The 20,530-nt window shown below is 56.1% G+C and overlaps 1 protein-coding gene across 1 annotated transcript in view; it reads left to right on the top strand.

The window, feature by feature from the left end:
- Nucleotides 1-20,530, top strand: part of MAPK4 (mitogen-activated protein kinase 4) — a 60,337-nt gene that overhangs the window by 13,555 nt on the left and 26,252 nt on the right. Inside the window, exon 2 of the mRNA XM_036403184.2 lies at nt 15,856-16,581. Coding sequence (XP_036259077.1) covers nt 16,036-16,581 — 546 coding nt within the window. The 5' untranslated portion in view covers nt 15,856-16,035. The remainder of the gene's footprint in view (nt 1-15,855; nt 16,582-20,530) is intronic.

The following is a 20,530-nucleotide window of genomic DNA, read 5'->3' as shown; positions in this document are numbered from 1 at the left end:
ATGGCCCCTTCTCCAGCCACATCCTGGTCTTCCTCTGGTGTGTTTCTACCAAGTCCTTGTTTGTTATTCCTGAAAACCCTTGGCTGGCTCCACACCACGCAGCTGTTGGTGTTTGGGACATGCACATTAGCCTCTCACCCGCTGGGATTCTGCCTTGGGCAGTGGCTGAGGAGCACAAACCACGGTGGGACAAAACTTCCAGGGCTCTGGGGGACTCTGGTGCAGGGGTCACCCTCTGAATTTTGTTGTCCTGGTTTTAAGGCTCTCTTGGCCTGAGGAAAGTAGCTTGAGGGCGGCCTGAGCTGTGCCTGGCAGCAACCTGGGTGTCCTGGGACAGCCTGGGTGTTTAGGACAGCCTGGGTGTCTGTCCCAGGACAGCCTGGGTGTTTAGGACAGCCTGGGTGCCTGTCCCAGGACAGCCTGGGTGTTTAGGACAGCCTGGGTGCCTGCACAGGAGCCCATGGTGGAGCCAACCCAGCAGAGCCCAGCCTGGTCCCTGTTGCAGGGGAACTGGAGGAGTGGCTGGATGTGCTTCCTCCCTCACCACGACCCCATTAAAATTTAAGGGTTAAAGTGGGAGTAGTGAAAGAGAATTTTCTATTTAAGGCTTTTAATTCATTTTTACCTCCAGCTTTAGCTGGAGTTCGTGCAAACCGCTGGCAAGGCAATTAAAGTGGCTTTTTAATGGGTTATTTTTGTCGCTTCACCGTGGTGGGAGCTGAAGATCCCAGGCTGTGAGCTGCCTGGGGTAGGGGCCATCCCTTTGCTGTGCTGCTCTGATGTTTGATCCCTATTTGGGTTTTATTCACCAGCCCTGGCTGAGTCACAACGAGAGGGAGAAGGTGCAGGGATACGGCTGGATGGAACATGGGGAGCAAAATATCCAGGCTGCAGTTCCCCCAAGGCTTCCAGGCTGGATCCATCCTGGAAAGGAAGAGTACAGGACTTTGGAAGATGAAGCGCACAGTTTGTTTTGGATGGTCGATGGGTGTTTTGTAGGAGTAAGCTCCGAGGACAAAAAGCAATGAAAAAGACCTGATTGCCTGAGAGTTCCTCTCAAATCCTGAGAGCTGCGGGGAGCAGATGAGGGTGGGTGTGAGGGTGTGGCATTTCCTGGGTGAGGATGTGATGCCTGCAGAGCAGCCCTGTCCCTCCAGGTGCAGGCTGGCGCCTGCATGGGACAGAGCTGCAGGTCCCACCCAGCGATGGGGGCCAGGAAGTCCAATTTCAGACTTGTTTTGGGGACATTTTCCCGGGGGCCCTGTCCCTCCAGGTGCAGGCTGGCACCCCCGCCCTGCGTGGGACAGAGCCTCAGGTCCCACCTGGTGAGGGATGCCAGGGAGTCCAATTTCCGACTTGTTTTGGGGATATTTTCCTGGGGGCCCTGTCCCTCCAGGTGGCACAGAGCTGCAGGTCCCACCCAGCTGCAGGTCCCACTCCCTCCCAGGCCAGGGAGTCCAATTTCAGACTTGTTCTGGGGACATTTTCCTGGGGGCCCTGCTCCTCCAGGTGCAGGCTGGCACCCCTGCCCTGCATGGGACAGAGCTGCAGGTCCCACCCGGTGAGGGATGCCAGGGAGCCCAATTTCCGACTTGTTTTGGGGACATTTTCCTGGGAGCTCCCCTGTGTACCGGCAGAGAGAGGGCTTGGGGCCTGTCAGCTCTGTGGGAGTGCAGGTGCCCCGAGGGGACCCTGCACCCCTGTTTATCCCGGGTCAGCCTGGCCTCCTTGGCATGCCTGCCACAGTGCATCCTCTGCTCCTGCTCCTCTCCAGCCCTGAGCCCATCCCACAGCTCAGCACGGGGGGAACGCAGGCCTCGATGGATTTCAGCGCAGCTCGGCCGAGGGAGGCCAGGGGTGGGCCTGTTTCCCTCTGCAGGGACCATTCGTTCAGCTCCTGCCCGCATTAACACGCCTCTGCTGCCTTGTGATCCCCCTCTCCCAGGTTATTTGGAGAAATGCTTTCTAAAAATAGCCTCCTGGTTTTTCCGGTATTATCCCGTACAGCCCCAAGATCCTGCCTGGAAAGGCAGCCTGGCTCATTGATGTTTCCTTAAAATGCAGCTAATCCATGTAATCTCATTATAGTAGTAGGTGATTATACTGACAGCAAGCTTTAGCGGTGCTCCAGCAAAGCCCTTTATTCCCTGTCTGTTATGTGGGTGGCTAAAAGTCGCTGGGAGCACGTTTTGGGTTTGGTCAGTATATTTTAGGGGCAGGACCTAGGATATTTTTGTTTTGATTTCCTAGGAGATGTCCTGCTCTGTTTGTGACGATGCCAGCGCGTTTTTGCCCCTGTCCCTCAGCTTTGCTGGCCACTGGCACCCCATGGCTGTGCAGCAGGGTCTGCCAAAATCACTGGGCAGCATTAAAGCAGCAGGGACGGTTTCTTACAGCAGAGTAGGCGAGGGGGAGCTTTGCCACGTGTCCTGTGGGATTCCTGCTGTCCCTGTGTGCAGCCCCTCTCCCTAGGGAATCACCCTGAGGAAAAGATGGATTTTGGGGTGCTGAGTGATGCCTCCTCGCCCTGGGAGGACCTGCCCAGCTTCACCAGGCAGGCTGGATGTGTGGAAAGCTGGCTGAGCGAGGAGCAGCAGGAGTTTGGGCTGGGAAAGCAGCTCCAGGGAGACGGCAGATCCCAGGAGAGGCTCCGTGTGCTCGGGTCGAGGGTTGGCTGAAGTGGCCAAGCCCTGCTGTGGTTCCTGTGCCCTGCTGCATCTGGGCAGTGCTGGGGTCCTGCTGGTCCTCCCCAGGGCCTGGGCAGCCTTGGCTGGGCAGCGTGGGGTGCAGGGCTGAATGTGCTTGGCCCTGGCTGTGCTCAGTTCTGGCTCTGCTTGGTGCTGGCTCTGCTCGGTGCTGGCTCTGCTCGGTGCTGGCTCTGCTCGGTGCTGGCTCTGCTTGGGTCTGGCTCTGCTCGGTTCTGGTTCTGCTTGGTGCTGGTTCTGCTCGGTGCTGGCTCTGCTCGGTGCTGGCTCTGCTCGGTGCTGGCTCTGCTTGGTGCTGGCTCTGCTCGGTGCTGGCTCTGCTCGGTTCTGGCTCTGCTTGGCTCTGGCTCTGCTTGGCTCTGGCTCTGCTTGGTGCTGGTTCTGCTTGGTGCTGGCTCTGCTTGGTGCTGGTTCTGCTTGGGTCTGGCTCTGCTTGGTGGCCTTGCCCCATCATCATCAAATCACAGAATACCCTGAGCTGGAAGGGACCCACCAGGATCACCCTTGGGGGTGGATCAGAGCCGCGGCTGAGCAGACAGGGAGGAGAACGCCACAGCAAGGTTTGGGAAGCTCACTGCTCCCCGTGGAGGAGCCTGGGCTGGTGCTTGTGCCCATCCCAAAGTTTGGGAAGCTCACTGCTCCCTGTGGAGGAGCAATGAGCTGGATCACCAGCTGGACAGGAGGTCCAGCTCCTGCCCTGCACAGACCCCAGCAATCCCACCCTGGGCATCCCTGGCAGTGCTGCCCAAAGGCTCCTGGAGCTCTGGCAGCCTCGGGGCTGTGCCCATTCCCTGGGGAGCCTGGGCAGTGCCAGCACCCTCTGGGGAAGAGCCTTTCCCTGATACCCAACCTAAACCCTCCCTGGCACAGCTCCAGCCGTGCCCTGGGTGCTGTCCCTGTCACCCCTGAAGGCAGATCAGTGTCTGGCCCTCCCAAGGGAGCTGTACCTCCAGCGAGCTCTCCCCTCAGTCTCCTCCACCCAAATGTGCCAGGTGTCCTCAGTCGCTCCTCACATGGCCTCTCCAGACCCTTCCCCACCCCTGTGTCCCTCCTTTGGACCCTCTCTGGCAGCTTTAGATCCTCCTCACGCTGTGGCAGCCCCAGTGCAGAGCAGTGGTGTCCCTGATGTCCCCAGGACAGGACAGGGCTGTCCCCCTGGCTCGGGGCATGCTGGCTCAGATCCAGCAGGTCCCCACTTTTGGCTGGCTGGGTGCTGCAGCTGGGCACTGGAGACAAGTCCAGGCCTGCAGGAGCTCTGGTGGTGCTGGGATGGAGCTTCCCCCCATAACAGGGGCTGCTCCTCAGGTTTCCCTCTGGCAGAGAACTTTAAGGTGATGGTGAAGGAAAGGAGTCGGTTCTGATGGAGAGTTTGGATCCAGAGCTTTATTCTGGCCCTCAGGCCTCTGAATGCAGCACCAGCTCCAACAGAACTCCCTGAGCCCGTGGTTGCTGCTCCTTTAACCCCGGGGAGAGGGGCAGGGAAGGGGCAGGGAGGCACCAAGCAGGGACAGGAGGGGAGGGACAAAGGGACAAAGGACACCTGGATGGCCCAATGCCCCCCAGGGGTAGAGGGCATCCTTTGAATCTGCCAATCACTCGAGGCCCCTCTGGAATGCCAGGACTGACAGACAGTGCTCGGCAGGGGTCAGGGAGGGAAAGGAGAGGTGACTGACACACCTGGGGGGGAATTATCAGGGGAGGGACCCAGGTTCTGGGGTAAACCTTGCAATCAGCAGCAAGCAGGCAGGGTGGAACTCTTTTCCAGGCGGTTTGAGCAGACAAATGTGGGTTTTTCCCCTCTCCATGAAGCCCCTCTTTGCTGTTTGCCCACGCTGAGCGTGCAGATCTGTGAGCAGTGCAGCCCCGAGCGAGCTGGGTGAGATCCGCCAGCCATCAGAGGGATTAGAGGGGAGGCGCAGCGCGGCGGTGCAGGCGCTCCTGAGCCATCCCAGAGCAGTGTTTGGAGAGGACAGGGCTCTCTCTGCAGAGATACCTATCTCTGGGGCCCGTGGAGGGTTGGAGGAGCCGCTCTGCCATCGCTCTGCCTTGCTGGCACATGCTGCACATACCTCCTTTGGGGCAAATTCCTCGCGCAGGCTTCTCAGAGACAGTAAGAAAACCCTCTAGGGCTGTTCCTGTGTGTTTTTCAAAAAATTATTTTTTTTAATATCCATCCTGCTTTTGCTTATCTTCGTCCAGCCCCTCCAGTGATAACACAGGCAAAGCCCTGACCGTGGCGTCCCGGGGAGGAAAGGCTCAGCTCTCTGACACAGCCCCGGCTCAGAGTGGATTTTAATCTCTTTTTTTTTCTGGAAGAAAAGGCTGTAGGTGCCAAACCAAAAGGGCAAAGTGATTTGCCCCCGCGAGGTATCATGTTTCTGCTCTGATTTATGGTGAGGGGAGAGGCTTCTGAGTCATCCGTTCCAGGAACTGCTTTATTTTGGTAACAGAGATAATTCTGCTGGTTTTAAATCAATGTGGTGTCAGTCAGCAAAAGTGTGGGATGGGAACCACAGCTGGCAGGGATGGGGATCACCTGGGACTGGGGCTGGGGCTGGGAATGATCAGGGACAGGAACTGGGGCTGGGGATGATGAGGAACAGGGGCTGGGGCTGGGGCTGGGGCTGGGGCTGACCAGGACTGACCAGGGACTGGGGCTGACCAGGGACAGGGGTTGGGACTGACCAGGACTGACCAGGAACTGGGGCTGACCAGGGACAGGGGTTGGGAGTGACCAGGGACAGGAACTGGGGCTGACCAGGGACAGGGACTGGGGCTGACCAGGAACAGGGGCTGGGGCTGACCAGGGACAGGGGCTGGGACTGACCAGGGACAGGAACTGACCAGGAACAGGGGCTGGGACTGACCAGGGACTGGGGCTGGGACTGACCAGGGACTGGGACTGGGGCTGACCAGGGACTGGCGCTGGGACTGACCAGGGACTGGGACTGACCAGGGACAGGGGCTGGGACTGACCAGGGACAGGGGCTGGGGCTGACCAGGGACTGGGACTGACCAGGGACTGGGACTGACCAGGGACTGGGACTGACCAGGGACTGGGACTGGGGCTGACCAGGGACTGGGACTGGGACTGACCAGGGACTGGGACTGACCAGGGACTGGGACTGACCAGGGACAGGGGCTGGGGCTGACCAGGACTGACCAGGGGCTGGGACTGACCAGGGACTGGGACTGACCAGGGACAGGGGCTGGGGCTGACCAGGGACAGGGGCTGACCAGGGACAGTGGCCGGCAGTGGGGCGGCCCTGCTGGCCCCAGGCAGGCCTGGCCTGTTTGTTCAGGCTCTGTCTGTCTGTCTGTCTGTCTGCAGGCAGAGCAGTCTCAGTGCTGTGTCCCACGGGGAGCAGGGACACAGGCCCACTGTCTGGGCTCTGCTCGGCCCCTGCACGGCTCAGTGGCCAGGCTGGCCCCTGCTCAGGACACAGGGCTGGCTTTCCCACACTGCCCAAAGAGTGTCAGCAAGTTCTCCTTTGTTTTCTGTTCTTTCTCTGAGCTAACGAGCGTTCTCTGATTTTCCTTTCTCCTTTTATTTTTTTTCCTCCCAGTGTATTTTGGCCTGTCCACAATTGCCCTAGCTGCTCAGGAGGGGGAGAATTCCTGTTTCCCTGAGTCAGGTTTGGGCAGCAGAGCTGGCTTTGCAGGGCTGGGTGATGCTGCCCTGCTTGCTCACAGTGCACGGGTTTTCCCATGTGTGTTTCACTGCTGGTCACGCCTGGATTTGGGGTCATTTTGTGCTGTTTCCCTTGGGTTTGGGAGAACCCCTTTTCCCCCTCTTGAGGATTTTGCCCTCCTGTGACATGCTGATGATGCCTCCTGGCTTTTTGCTGCGTGGCTCCTGGCAGCAAAGGCATTTTGATAAGTGGTGTTTTGAGGGGAGCAGGAACACCATCCCCCCCTGGGCAGCCTGGGGGTCTGTTTCCAGGGCACAGCTGGTTCTGACACAGCCCCAGAGCCCCCAGAGCCCCCAGCTGGCTGTCACACAGCCCCCAGAGCCCTCAGGGTCCCTGGGAGGGCCAGGGCAGAGTGTCCCTGCTGGACACCCCAGCACAGGGGACACGCAGCACAGCAGCGTCCCTTGTTCCTCAGTGTCCCTCAAAGCTGAGCAGCTCGTTGCCCTGTGAGGGCACCCAGAGCCCTCCAAGCCCTGTGAGGCCACTCAGAGCCCCCCCAAGGGCACCCAGAGCCCACCCAGAGCCCCCCAAGCCCTGTGAGGGCTCCCCAAGCCCTCAGAGGATGCAGGCAGCGCAAATCCCAGCGCAAATCCCAGCACAAATCCCAGCAGCATCATCAGGGCAAACGCTGCCCTGGCACACAGGAGAGAGACAGGAAGGACGGAAAAGTGAAAGAAAAGTTCTAAATTCTTCCCCCATCTCTGTATCTTATGGCACTGAGGGTGCCCATCATAAAATCTCTGCCTCTGCTGCTGGAGCTGCCCCAGTGAAAGAGCGAGTGAGAAGTGAATTGAATCTGTGAAATGCACCCAGTGTTCATTGGGAGGAGCAGCTCCACATCTCCTGCATTGTTCCCAAATGCAGAGTGGTTTGGTTTTTAACTGGGTGGTTTAACTCTCTGTAGGAGCTCCCCCTGGTCCTTTCCTGGTCCCTGCCATGTCCACCCGTGCCCGGTGGCTGCAGGGCAGGTGCTGGCACCATGAGGCTCTGTTCCCTCAGCTGTGGGCTTGCTGATGGCCATGACGGATATTTATATCATAATTTATTAATTAATTAGGGGATCCACGGCCTGCACCGTTGGTGTGAGCCCTCTGGGGGCAACCCAGAGCCTTCCCCTCTTCCAGCTGGGACTGACAGCAACTGGGACAGGGGCTGGGAGTGAAGTTAGCACTCCCTCAGAGCCCTCGGAACTGGTTTGCTCTGCTGTCCCTGTGGAGCACACAGAGCAGGCTGGGTTTGATCCCTGCAGCTGGTGTCCCCTTGTTCTGCTGTCCCTCTGGAGCACAGAGAACAGGCTGGGTGCCTCCCTGTGTCAACAGGATGGGTTTGTTCCCCGGTGTCCCCTTGTTCTGCTGTCCCTCTGGAGCACACAGAGCAGGCTGGGTTGGTGTGAGCAATGTGGGTTTGATCCCTGGAGCTGGTGTCCCTGTGCTGGGTCTCTCTTTGCTGTCCCTCTGGACCACACAGAGCAGGCTGGGTTGGTGTCAGCAGGATGGGTTTGATCCCTGGTGTCCCCTTGTTCTGCTGTCCCTGTGGAGCACACAGAGCAGCTGGGTTGGTGAGCAGGCTGGGTTGGTGTCAGCAGGGTGGGTTGGTGTCAGCAGGGTGGGTTGGTGTCAGCAGGGTGGGTTGGTGTCAGCAGGGTGGGTTGGTGTCAGCAGGCTGGGTTTGCTCCCTGCACATCCCTCCTGTGCTCCCAGGCTCTGTCAGTGCTGTCTCCCTGCCCGCTGTGCTGCAGGAGCTGCTGGCCCTGCCCTGCTGCAGCTCCCCTGAGGCTCCTGCTGGATTTGGCTCCCTGGGTGGATACCAGAGCTGGGCTGAGCAGCCTGACAGCTGCTGGGCTCTGCTCTGCAGCTCCACAGCCGCTGAGCACCTTCCCTGTGCGACACTGGGAGCGACACTGGGAGCGGCAGCAGCGCTCATTAGGAAATTAACACTTGCTCATTAGAGCAGCCAGGGCCAGCACAGCAGAGATGGGGCTGCTGGTGACATTTCCCTGGGGCTGCTGGGGACTGTCAGGAGCCAGGTGTGGACTGGAGAATGGGGAAGAGCAGGGAAACCACCTCTGTGGCCTTCCCTGGGGGGCTGCTCAGCCTGGTCCGAGGGGTTTGCTGCTGTCTCAGGGGGAGGAAGAAGAGATAAGAACTGATGCAGGCAGAGGTCATCACTGAGTCCTAGGTTTGGGTGGGAAGGGACTTTAGGGTCATCCCATCCCACCCCCTGCCATGGCAGGGACACCTTCCACTGTCCCAGGCTGCTCCAAGCCCCATCCAGCCTGGCCTGGGACACTGCCAGGGATCCAGGGGCAGCCACAGCTGCTCTGGGCACCCTGGGCCAGGGCCTGCCCACCCTCCCAGCCAGCAATTCCTAATTGCCAGTATCCCAAAATCTGTGCCTGCCCTCTGGCAGTGGGAGCCATTGCCTGGGTGCTGTCCCTGCAGGCCTTGTCCCCAGTCCCTGGGCAGCTCTCCCGGAGCCCCTGGAGGCCCTGGCAGGGGCTCTGAGGTGTCCCTGGAGCTTCTCTTGTGCAGCTCAACAGCCCCAGCTGTGCCAGGCTGGCTCCAGAGCAGAGGGGCTCCAGCCCTGGCAGCAGCTCCGTGGCCTCCTCTGCACTGGCTGCAGCAGCTCCAGCTCCTTGTGCTGCTGGAGCCAGGGCTGGGGCAGCTCTGCAGGTGGGCTCTCACCTGAGCCCAGGGGCACAGGGGCAGGATCCCTTCCCTTGGCCGGCCTCTCTCCCATCTCCTGGGATCCTGTGGGATCCTGGCTCAGCTGGGGGCTGAGGCACGGCCCGGAGCACCACAAAGGCCCTCGCTCTGCTTGTGAGGAAAAACAGGGCTCTTTCTTCCCTTTTTTCCCCCTCATATGTTGCGTTTTCCCTTTCAGCGCTTCGAGAGCTCTACTAATTATTAATAATTAGGCTGACGAGGCAGAACTTGGTTTCTTTCCACTGCGTCTGCGGCAAGCCAAGGAGCTCGGCGTGGGAGCTCGGCCTGGGTCCTCACCCTGGGTTCTGTTCAGCACCCCGAGGGTTCTGCTGGCAGAACCACAGCAGGGTTTGGTGGGAAGGGCCCCCGGGACCACTCAGTCCCGAAGCACACGAGCCTGGAGTGGCAGAGAGCTGGGCAGGGGGCTGGGGCTGGGGGCTGGCGTTGGGGCTGAGTTTGGGGGCTGGGGGCTGAGTTTTGGGTCTGGGGCTGAGTTTTAGGGCTGGGGCTGAGTTTAGGGGCTGAATGCTGGGGCCGCCATGAGGTGCTGAGATGGGTCTCACAGCCACCATGGCACCATGTTAAAGCACACCAATCCCAGCCCTATTTCACACAGTTCTCCTTGCCAGCAGGAGATTTTGGTTAATTTTATTTGTTTTGGTTACTTTTATTTGTTTTTTTCTCATCGGGCTCTCTCCCAGAGAGCTGTGCAGAGACCCAGGTCTGCAGTGCAAGTGGTTGCCCACAGGGGAAAAGCCCCAGTGCTGCTGCAGCCCCTGGTTGCTCACTGGGTCCCAGGCTGCCCTTGAGCCTTGCTGTGGATCTCAGAGCCCCCAGCAGCTCTGGTGGCTTCATCAGCACCTTCTCCCTCTCCATGCAGCACCTTCTCCTTTTCCATGGCAGCACCTTCTCCCTCTCCATGCAGCACCTTCTCCCTTTCCATGGCAGCACCTTCTCCTTTTCCATGGCAGCACCTTCTCCTTTTCCATGGCAGCACCTTCTCCTTTTCCATGGCAGCACCTTCTCCCTCTCCATGGCAGCACCTTCTCCTTTTCCATGCAGCACCTTCTCCTTTTCCATGCAGCATCTTCTCCTTTTCCATGCAGCATCTTCTCCTTTTCCATGGCAGCACCTTCTCCCTCTCCATGGCAGCACCTTCTCCCTCTCCATGGCAGCACCTTCTCCCTCTCCATGCAGCACCTTCTCCCTCTCCATGCAGCACCTTCTCCCTCTCCATGGCAGCACCTTCTTTTCCATGGCAGCACCTTCTCCCTCTCCATGGCAGCACCTTCTCCCTCTCCATGCAGCACCTTCTCCCTCTCCATGGCAGCACCTTCTTTTCCATGCAGCACCTTCTCCCTTTCCATGCAGCACCTTCTCCCTCTCCATGGCAGCACCTTCTCCTTTTCCATGGCAGCACCTTCTCCCTTTCCATGCAGCACCTTTTCCCTCTCCATGGCAGCACCTTCTCCCTCTCCATGGCAGCACCTTCTCCTTTTCCATGGCCTCACAGCTGGGGCACCTTCCTGCTTCTTCCTTGCAGAGCCCCAGGATTTATCCACGTCCCTGTTCCCTTCCTCCCCTTGCTCCCCACCTGGTTCTGCCCCCCTGGTTTGTCCCTCTGGTGCCTGCCCCGCTCCCTGACAGCGCCAGCAGCTCCCCCTGCTCAGTCCTTGCGTGCAAAAGCCAGCATTGGATAATTGCTGGGTTGCACAGAGGCTGTAATTATTTCTGTTTCCCGACTGGAAGAGCAGGCAGCGCTTGCCAAGCGGCTCGGTGGCTGCTGGCAGATGCTCTGTGGAGGGTATCCCTGCCCTGCCCACATCCTCCCTCTCGTGTGCCTTCGCTTCAGCTGCGAGCCGGCTCCCTTCCCTGAGCGCTGCTGCCCTGCAGCGCCGCCTTTCTCACCCACCCTCAGCAAAGGGTGATTGCCCAGCCTTTAATGCTTTCCCTGGTATTTTGTCATTCCTGGGGACTTCTGCCAGGGAGCAGGAGGGCCCCAGCAGCACTGCCTGGGGAGCACAGGGCACAGGACCAGGCTGTGAACCCTCTGCCAGGTCAATGGAGCAGCCCTGGTGATCAGGGGCTCTAACAGAGACATTGTTCTGGCATGAAGAACACAACAGGAGCAGATCCACAGTTATTTTATTTTATTTTATTTTATTTTATTTTATTTTAATTATTATTTTATACTATTATTTCTTTTTATTTTAATTATTATTTTATACTATTATTTCTTTTTATTTTAATTATTATTTTATACTATTATTTCTTTTGTTTTAATTTTGTTTATTTTATTTTATTTTGCTTTGTTATTTCATTTTAATTATCTTATTTTAATTTGTTTGGGTTTAATTATTACTTATTTTATTTTTGTTTTATTTATTTTGTTTTTTCGTTTTAATTATTATGTTATTTTAATTTCTTGTTTTAATTTATTTTATTTAAATTTACTTTATTTTTTATTTTATTTTAATTATTATTTTATACTATTATTTCATTTTAATTATTATTTTATTTTTATTTCTTGTGTTTTAATTATTTTATTTTATTATTTTATTTTGTTTTATTTTATTATTTCATTTTAATTATCTTAGTTTTATTTATTTTGTTCAAATTTATTTTCTTTTAATTTACATTATTTTATTTTTTTTTGTTTTAATTATTATTTTATACTATTATCTCATTTTATTTTAATTATTATTTTATATTATTTATTTTATTTTATTTTATTTTATTTTATTTTATTTTATTTTATTTTATTTTATTTTATATTTTATTTTATTTTATTTTATTTCAATGTTCCTCCTCTGTGCAGTGCTGAGCCCAGCAGGTAACCCGGGGCCTCCCTGTGCTAGGCCACGGCCCCTGTGCAGCTGGGTAGTCCCACAGGTCCCCCTGGCCCAGAAGGACCCTCAGGGGGTGGCAGGAGGGGGAAGATGGGGTGCAGCAAGGTGTCAGGGGTGTTTGGGAGCAGGATGGGGGCCAGACTCAGGCAGGAGAGGTGTCCTTGCTCCTCTAGACCCACCAACAGCCTCAGGGAGACTGAGTGCGCTGAGAACCCCGTGCTGATCATCTGGGAGGATCGGCCCGGCTGTTCCCTCCTGCTTCAGACCCTTTGTTCCGTTCTGCTCCCAAATGAGGTGAAAACCACAGTGGGAAACTGAAGTGCTTTGAGGGCCCTGAGCTGTCTTTCCCCAGCTCGGGAGCAGCTGTGAGAAATGGTCCCTTGGCCACGGCCACCTCTGCACGGTCACCTGCCGCCAGACAGGGACATTTTGTCAGGGAGATCCCCAGCACTGGGATCCTTGGCTGGGGCACACCCTGGGTCCCAGCAGCTGTTGGTGTTTGCCCACAGAGGCGAGGCTCTGCCCCTCTGTGCTGCCAGCAGCTCCTTCCTGAGCCTCTGCAGCTCCTGAGAGACCCCTCTGAGGCTGCTCGGGGCAGCTGCTGGCTCAGCTGAGACACAGAGAGAGAGCTCTGGGATCTGGGACTGGGCTCCAGGGAGCTCTGGGATTGGGGATCTGGGCTCCAGGGATCTCTGGGATCTGGGACTGGGCTCCAGAGAGCTCTGGGATTGGGGATCTGGACTCCAGAGAGCTCTGGGATCTGGGATTGGGCTCCAGAGAGCTCTGGGATCGGGGACTGGGCTCCAGAGAGCTCTGGGAGCTCTGGGATCGGGGACTGGGCTCCAGGGAGCTCTGGGATCTGGGACTGGGCTCCAGAGAGCGCTGGGATCTGGGACTGGGCTCCAGAGAGCTCTGGGATTGGGGATCTGGACTCCAGAGAGCTCTGGGAGTTCTGGGATCTGGGACTGGGCTCCAGGGAGCTCTGGGATCTGGGACTGGGCTCCAGGGAGCTCTGGGATTGGGGATCTGGACTCCAGAGAGCTCTGGGAGCTCTGGGATCTGGGACTGGGCTCCAGGGAGCTCTGGGATCTGGGACTGGGCTCCAGGGAGCTCTGGGATTGGGGATCTGGGCTCCAGGGAGCTCTGGGATCTGGGACTGGGCTCCAGGGAGCTCTGGGATCTGGGACTGGGCTCCAGGGAGCTCTGGGATTGGGGATCTGGACTCCAGGGATCTCTGGGATCTGGGACTGGGCTCCAGGGAGCTCTGGGATCTGGGACTGGGCTCCAGGGAGCTCTGGGATTGGGGATCTGGACTCCAGGGATCTCTGGGATCTGGGACTGGGCTCCAGGGAGCTCTGGGATCTGGGACTGGGCTCCAGAGAGTTCTGGGATCTGGGACTGGGCTCCAGGGAGCTCTGGGATCTGGGACTGGGCTCCAGAGCCCAAAGACAGAGAGCTCTGGGATCTGGGTTGGGCTCCAGAGAGATCTGGGATCTGGGACTGAGCTCCAGAGAGCTCTGGGATCTGGGATCTGGGACTGGGCTCTAGGGAGCTCTGGGATCTGGGACGAGGGCTCCAGGGAGCTCTGGGATCTGGGATCTGGGCTCCACAGCACAAGGGCAGGGAGCTTTGGGATCTGGGATCTGGGATCTGGGACTGGGCTCTAGAGCCCAAAGACAGAGAGCTCTGGGATCTGGGACTGGGCTCCAGGGAGCTCTGGGATCTGGGATCTGGGACTGGGCTCCAGCGGTGGCTCAGCCTGCTGCCACTGCTCACCCAGCTGCTCTTGGGTCCACACGCAGCCGTTAGAGCTTCTTAACCGCTTAGTGGTGGAGAAAACAAACTTTATATTCTTCATATGTAAATATGTGTGTATTTACCTGCTCAGCTGTAATTTCAGGGAGCCCAGGATGGCATCCCCAGGGCTGCTGCCAGCATTTGCTGTGGGACCTGAGTTCAGGGGGTGCCACGTCCTCACGGACACTTCTGAAGGCTTTTTGCAAAAATCTCCTTTTTTGCCTGAGCAGATCTGGTTGTTACACCCTGGAAAGCCCCGTGGCTCTCTAAGCTGCCTGGCAGGGAGGGTTTGCACCCTCGTTTCTGTGCTGGTTTTGCTGTGTGCTTTACCAGGGCAGTCGCTGACCTGATGCACTGTGCAGCCACTGCAAATTGCTCTGTAATGTTTTCAAGAAAATTTTATAAAAGAAAAAAAAGAAAGGGCAGCAAAGGGGAAAGGAAGAGTTACAGCTCTCTGCATCTTACAAATGGAAGAGGGAAAATCAGGCAGCTGAAAAATGCTGGTGGTGCTGAGTGCCTTGGGAGAGGATAACTGATGATCCTCTCAAAGGTCACGGTTTTGCTCATGGTCAGCCTTCAGCGAGCTGTTACGTGGGCAAGGCACAGGCAGCACTGGCATCAAATGGATCCTTCTCTCTTCTCTCTTCTCTTCTCTTCTCTTCTCTTCTCTTCTCTTCTCTTCTCTTCTCTTCTCTTCTCTTCTCTTCTCTTCTCTTCTCTTCTCTTCTCTTCTCTTCTCTTCTCTTCTCTTCTCTTCTCTTCTCTTCTCTTCTCTTCTCTTCTCTTCTCTTCTCTTCTCTTCTCTTCTCTTCTCTTCTCTTCTCTTCTCTTCTCTTTTCTCTTCTCTTCTCTTCTCTCCTCTCCTCTCCTCTCCTCTCCTCTCCTCTCCTCTCCTCTCCTCTCCTCTCCTCTCCTCTCCTCTCCTCTCCTCTCCTCTCCTCGGCTCTGGGCAGGCAGGTGTGGGGCAGGGCAGGGCCGTGGGGTGCTCAGTCTCTGCCCCACAGCCTGTCCTGGTGCTGGGACAGCAGGGGACAGGGGACACGGGGCTGTGCCACCAGCCCTGCCCTTCAGCATTGTCTCAGGACACCACGGAAGGGAAGTGAGGCAGGGGCTGAAAAATGTAGCAGTGATAATTTTTTAATCCCAAGAAAAAGAGCACTTCTGGTTTGATAGACATCTCCGGGCTGCACTTCTCCATGCTGCTTAGAAAGTCCATTGATTTCTCACCCAGCTTAAAACATTTTATTTCTCTGTCTGTGTGTGTCCTCAGGTTTATTTCCACCCTGCATCGTGCTGAAGCCCTGCGCTCAGAGCGAGCCCCCTTGGAAAGTCCATTGATTTCTCACCCCCTTGGAAAGTCCATTGATTTCTCACCCAGTTTAAAACATTTTATGTCACTCGTGCGCCGGGGTCGGGGCAGGAACAGGCAAGAGGCAGGATCATAGCAAAGGCAAAGAAAAGCTTTATTCAAAAGAACCGCGTGGTTTTTATAGAGTGGTACGATAGATTCTATCCTATTGGCTAACTAACAGAAACATCTTTCTCATGCACTGTCTTTGAGAGCAACAGAAAAATAAAGTAGAAAAACACCACCTGCAAATTGTTTATAGTCAACAGGTTATCACATCTTTCTCACAAGCCGCTGTGAGAAACGCTTGCCATTTCTCTCTCTCTGTCCCATGGCATCCACAATTTTATTTCTCCATCTGCGTGTGTCCTCAGGTTTATTTCTACCCCGTGTTGTGCCGAAGTGCTGGGCTCAGAGCGAGCCCCCTTGGAAAGTCCATTGATTTCTCACCCCCTTGGAAAGTCCGTTGATTTCTCACCCCATTTAAAACATTTTCCTTCTCTGCCTGTGTGTGCCCTCAGGTTTATTTCCACCCCGTGTCGTGTTGAAGTGCCGGGTTCAGAGGGAGCCTCCTTAGAAAGTCCATTGATTTCTCACCCAATTCAAAACATTTTATTTGTCTCTCTGTGCATCCTCAGGTTTATTTCCACCCTGTGTCATGTTGAAGCGTCAGGCTCAGAGCGAGCCCCCTTAGAAAGTCCATTGATTTCTCACCCAGTTTAAAACATTTTATTTCTCCATCTGCGTGTGTGTCCTCAGGTGTATTTCCACCCTGTGTCGTGCTGAAGCACCAGGCCCAGAGCAAGCCCCCTGCCCAGTCTCCTGTGAGTAACCATGAGGCGCCTGATCTCCAGCCGCGTTTCCAACCTGGAGGCCCCGGGGCATTCCTGGCTTTTCCAGTGACGAGGGCGGAGGAGCGGGAGGAGCGGGAAGAGCGCCATGGCCGAGAAGTGCGAGTGCCTGGCCAGCATGTACGGCTACGACCTGGGCTGCCGCTTCGTCAACTTCCGCCCGCTGGGCTTCGGGGCCAACGGGCTGGTGCTGTCGGCGCTGGACAGCCGCAGCTGCCGAAAGGTGGCCGTCAAGAAGCTGACGCTGGGCGACGCGCGCAGCGTGAAGCACGCCTTCCGCGAGATCAAGATCATCCGCCGCCTCGAGCACGACAACATCGTCAAGGTCTACGAGGTGCTGGGCCCCAAGGGCGCCCGCCTGCGCGGAGACTTCTTCAAGTTCAACGTGGTGTACATTGTGCAGGAGTACATGGAGACGGACCTGGCGCGGCTGCTGGAGCAGGGCAAGCTGGCCGAGGAGCACGCCAAGCTCTTCATGTACCAGCTGCTGCGCGGGCTCAAGTACATCCACTCGGCCAACGTGCTGCACCGCGACCTCAAGCCGGCCAACATCTTCATCAGCACCGAGGACCTGGTGCTGAAGATCGGTGACTTCGGCCTGGCCAGGATCGTGGATCAGCACTACTCGCACAAGGTGGGCAGCGCGGGGCTGGCCGGTGCAGGGGGGCAGGACTTGCGGGGTGATGTGGCTGGGCTGTGATGGATCCTCCGGGGGAACTGGTCCTGCAGCCTCTTTGGGCAGCTCTGAGCCCTGCTGGGTGATCACTGCTGGTGGCCGCTCTGCCCCAAGCCGTGACACGTGTCCAGGGAGTCACGGTTTGGGTGGGCAGGGACCTCTAAAGCTCGTTCAGTCCAACGCCCCAGCAACGAGCAGGGACACCTTCCACTGGAAGGGGTTGCTCAGAGCCCTGTCCAGCCTGACATTCTGTGCTTTCTGGGCACAGCCCATGCACTGAGCTCTGCCAGAGTCCCCGGGGCTCTGCAGAGAGGACACAGGAAGGGTTTGAGTGCCCCTCAGCTGCCTTGCATTGCTTTATACTGTGTGTATCAAACACACACTCAGGTACTTTGCTCTGTCTCAGCAGTGGACTGTGGGGAGGCGTGTGTTTGCTTGCTTCACCCAAATGACTAAGCTCTGTGTTTCTTGCTCTGCTGCTGCTAAAAAGCACAAGCTGCTGGGAGCACATGGAGAGGGGACCTGGCATGTCCACCCCCACCCTGCTGGGCTCTGTCCTCACTTTGGTGCCAGCCAGCTTCTTAAAAACCCAATTTCATTTGAATTACATTCATTTAGCATAGGGGGAGAGGAGTGGGTCTTTGAGGCTCAGCCAGATCCTTTATCTGAGGTCTGGATCCAAATGACACATGGAGTTCTCTGCTGTTTGGCACTCAGTGTATCAGGGAGGAACAATAACGTGAGTGGCCGGGGCCGTACAAGGGAAGGAGGGAGGGATAATGGGTGAGAAGGCTCTGTGACACACAGCCCTGGTGCCAATGGATCCTGAACACAGCTGCAGATGTGAAGTGCAGGTTGCCTTCCAGGCTGGAGCTCCTGAGCAGTGCAGGAACGTGGAGGAGAATCCATCAGCCCGTGGCTCCGCGTGTTGCTGGGAGAAGACAAAGCCACGGTGTGGTCTGCAGCTGGCTTCTGGTTAAGGGCCCTGTTTGGTGTGGTGAGATGAGGTAGAATCTGTTTTCTAGAGCTGGATATGTCCACGGGCCCCATGGATCTGTTGATGTACAGCAGATTTAACAGGTTTAAATGCCCTTTGCATTTACCAGTGGGCTCCTGCCCATCATTCTGGGAGGGGAGGCATGGAGGGGGATGCAGCAGAGGATGGCAAAAAGACAATCTTGGGATCCTGAGCTGATTTATTCTGGATATCAGTCTGGGCTGTGGGGAGAAACAGAGCCTGGGGAGAAGGAATGAGGCTGCAGGAAGCAAGCACAGAGTCCCTGTCACTCTGCCTGCCCTTTCTCTGCTCCCTTCCTCACTCATTATTTATGGCCCAGCTCAGGAAGAGGCTCCCAGCTCTTCAAACGTGTGATTTGTTTGTTTAAAGTCAGGTAACTCCCAGAGAAAACCCCTGCAAACGAGGCAGGCTACACGAGCACAGAAAGTCTCTGATTTAAGGAACATCGTGCTGTCAAGGACTGTGGGATCAGGGTAGGAGTCATCTGTTCGTGTCTGCTGCAGAATTATTGTTATTTCTAAGCAATTCCCTGTTGCCTCAATAACAGCCAGTGCAGTGGAAGGAGCTGTCAAGGGCTGCAGCTTCATGTTGGTGTTTAATTCTGCCAGATGCCACTGCATCTCCAGCTCCTCATGGGTGGGAGGCTGGAGCATCAGTGCAAAGAAGCCCATCAGAGTGTGCAGAGAGAGCTGGGTGCTGCTCGGGAAGCAGCAGGTAACGCCAGCTCCTGGGGCTCCCTGGCCGTGGCAGGGCTGGGTTTGCCAGGGCTGGTGCCAGGACCCGCAGAGGCAGGGCTGCAGCAGGATGGGCTGTGGGTCAGCCCTGCCTTTGATGTCCAGCACTTCAGGGATGGCTCAGAGAAATCAGTTCCTTTCCCTGCTTCTCTTTCAAGCTGCTCTCTCCCGCAAGGCTCCCTCAGGCTGATGAGCTCCGTGCTCTGGCAGGAGGCAGCAGCAGGAGGCAGAGCACTGGAGCATCCCGAGTCTGAGGCTCTGAGGCCTCCAGCCCGGGGCCCCCCTGATGCCCTAGGATTTTATCTTTTATATTTTTCAAACACTGCTTTGGTGCATTGCTCTAAACTCCATAGGGAGTGTCAGGTGCTGGCTTCACATTTTGGGCAGGCAGAGCAATCCCTCTGGGCCTGAGATCCAAGGATACCCTGCAGGCTGAGGCCCTGAAAAGTATAAACAAAAGTAAACTGGGGGGAGCAAACCGAGGGGGTGTGATGCTTTATTACCTGAAGCTGTATTGGAGGCTTAACCCCTGATACGGAAACAGAACTTAAAAAATTGTGTGAAAAACTTGTGACCATCATCCACCTTGGGTGAGGCCTCTGGGAGGCTTTGGCTGCCCAAGGTGTAGCTATTGAGGGCCTTTAATAAACCCCCACTTTATTCTCTCAGTCTTGCCTAGCCTCTGTTCCAGGCAGCCACTCCTGGCATCGGCCTGAGCAGAGCAGAGACCCTGACAGCCCAGATCTGGTGATGCCAGCCCGTGCTCGGGCAGAGGTGCCCACGAGCCGATGGAATCCTGCACCCTTTGGGCAATTAACCACCCCAAAGACCCAGCAGATCCACACCTCTGTCTAAACCAGCTGCAGCTCTGTCCTCATGGTTTCCTGAGAGCCTTTCCTGACAGCTCTTTGTTGCCTTGAGCACGTGGATTTTTTTCCTCTTAGCATGTTTTGTGCATCTGGAATATGCTTACACTAATGGCAGGGCTCAGCTGACACAAACAATTGGAGGCTGTGGTGTTATTTGTCTCAAAGGTCACATCTCTTCTGACCTGATGTTTCTCAAGTCCCAAACCGTCCTGCTGAGTGTTAAAATGGCAAATATGAGCCACGCTGGACTGTGAGCAGAATTTTAAACACAGCTTGGAATACACATACCACTGACAAAGAGCCCTTGCCTGGCAAGATGTCTTGTTTATGTGACTTTCCTCAGCCAAACGTTGAGCTGGGATAACGTGGTGAGAAGGGGAGAGCTCCCCAGCCCTGGGGGATGCTGAGCTGGGATAATGTGGTGGGAAGGGGAGAGCTCCCCAGCCCTGGGGGATGCTTAGCTGGGATAACGTCGTGGGAAGGTGAGAGCTCCCCAAACCTGGGGAATGCTGAGCTGGGATAACGTGGTGGGAATGGGAGAGCTCCCCAGGCCTGGGGGTGCCCTGAGGCACAGCGAGGAGCTGGCCTCCCCAGCAGTGAAGCAGAGCACCTTTGGCTCTCTCTCTCCCACCGTTTGTCTGTTTTTGCTGCTCATACCTTTCTCCATGTAGTAAGAGCAGCATGGGGACATCTCTTTGTCTGAAACTTCTCCAGAGCAAACAAAAGGGATTTCCAGCTGCCAAGGTCACATCCAGATGCCGGTCTGCACCTTCCCAGGCTGCTCAGCCCTGACAAGTTTAGCCCTGTCTCAGAGTAAGGTGAGGTGAGGTTCTGGGCTCAGGTACCTGCAGACATCTCTTTAGGGCACAGAGTAGCAGGTGTAGCAGGAGAGAACCCTCAGGAGTTGATCCTGTCCATCCATGATTCTCTCTCATCCTGTCCCTTCTCCAAAGCTCTCACCACCCAGCTGTGCTGCTGGCTCCTCTCTTTTCCACCACACTGCTCTTTATCCATGGGAGTTTATCCCTCTGGAACATCTCCACATTATTGCCTTTCTCCTTGGCTCTGCTGTTTGTGGTTTGAACGCTTGGCCCCACACCTCGGTGCCCAAATGGTGAGCGAACGGGGGTGGAGGTGAAGAAAGGAGCATTCCCAGCCTCCAGGAGGTCCTTATCCTTGTGCAGGACAGCTAAAGCTGGGCATTTGCTGCTCCCAACCCTTCCACCCCTTGGGGAATGCATTCATCCCACCTTCCCCACTGGAATCCTCTGCGATGCTCCCTCTGT

Source organism: Molothrus ater, chromosome Z (genome assembly GCF_012460135.2).
Source record: "Molothrus ater isolate BHLD 08-10-18 breed brown headed cowbird chromosome Z, BPBGC_Mater_1.1, whole genome shotgun sequence".
Classification (NCBI taxonomy): domain Eukaryota; kingdom Metazoa; phylum Chordata; class Aves; order Passeriformes; family Icteridae; genus Molothrus; species Molothrus ater.
This window is presented reverse-complemented; position numbering and strand designations above follow the sequence as displayed.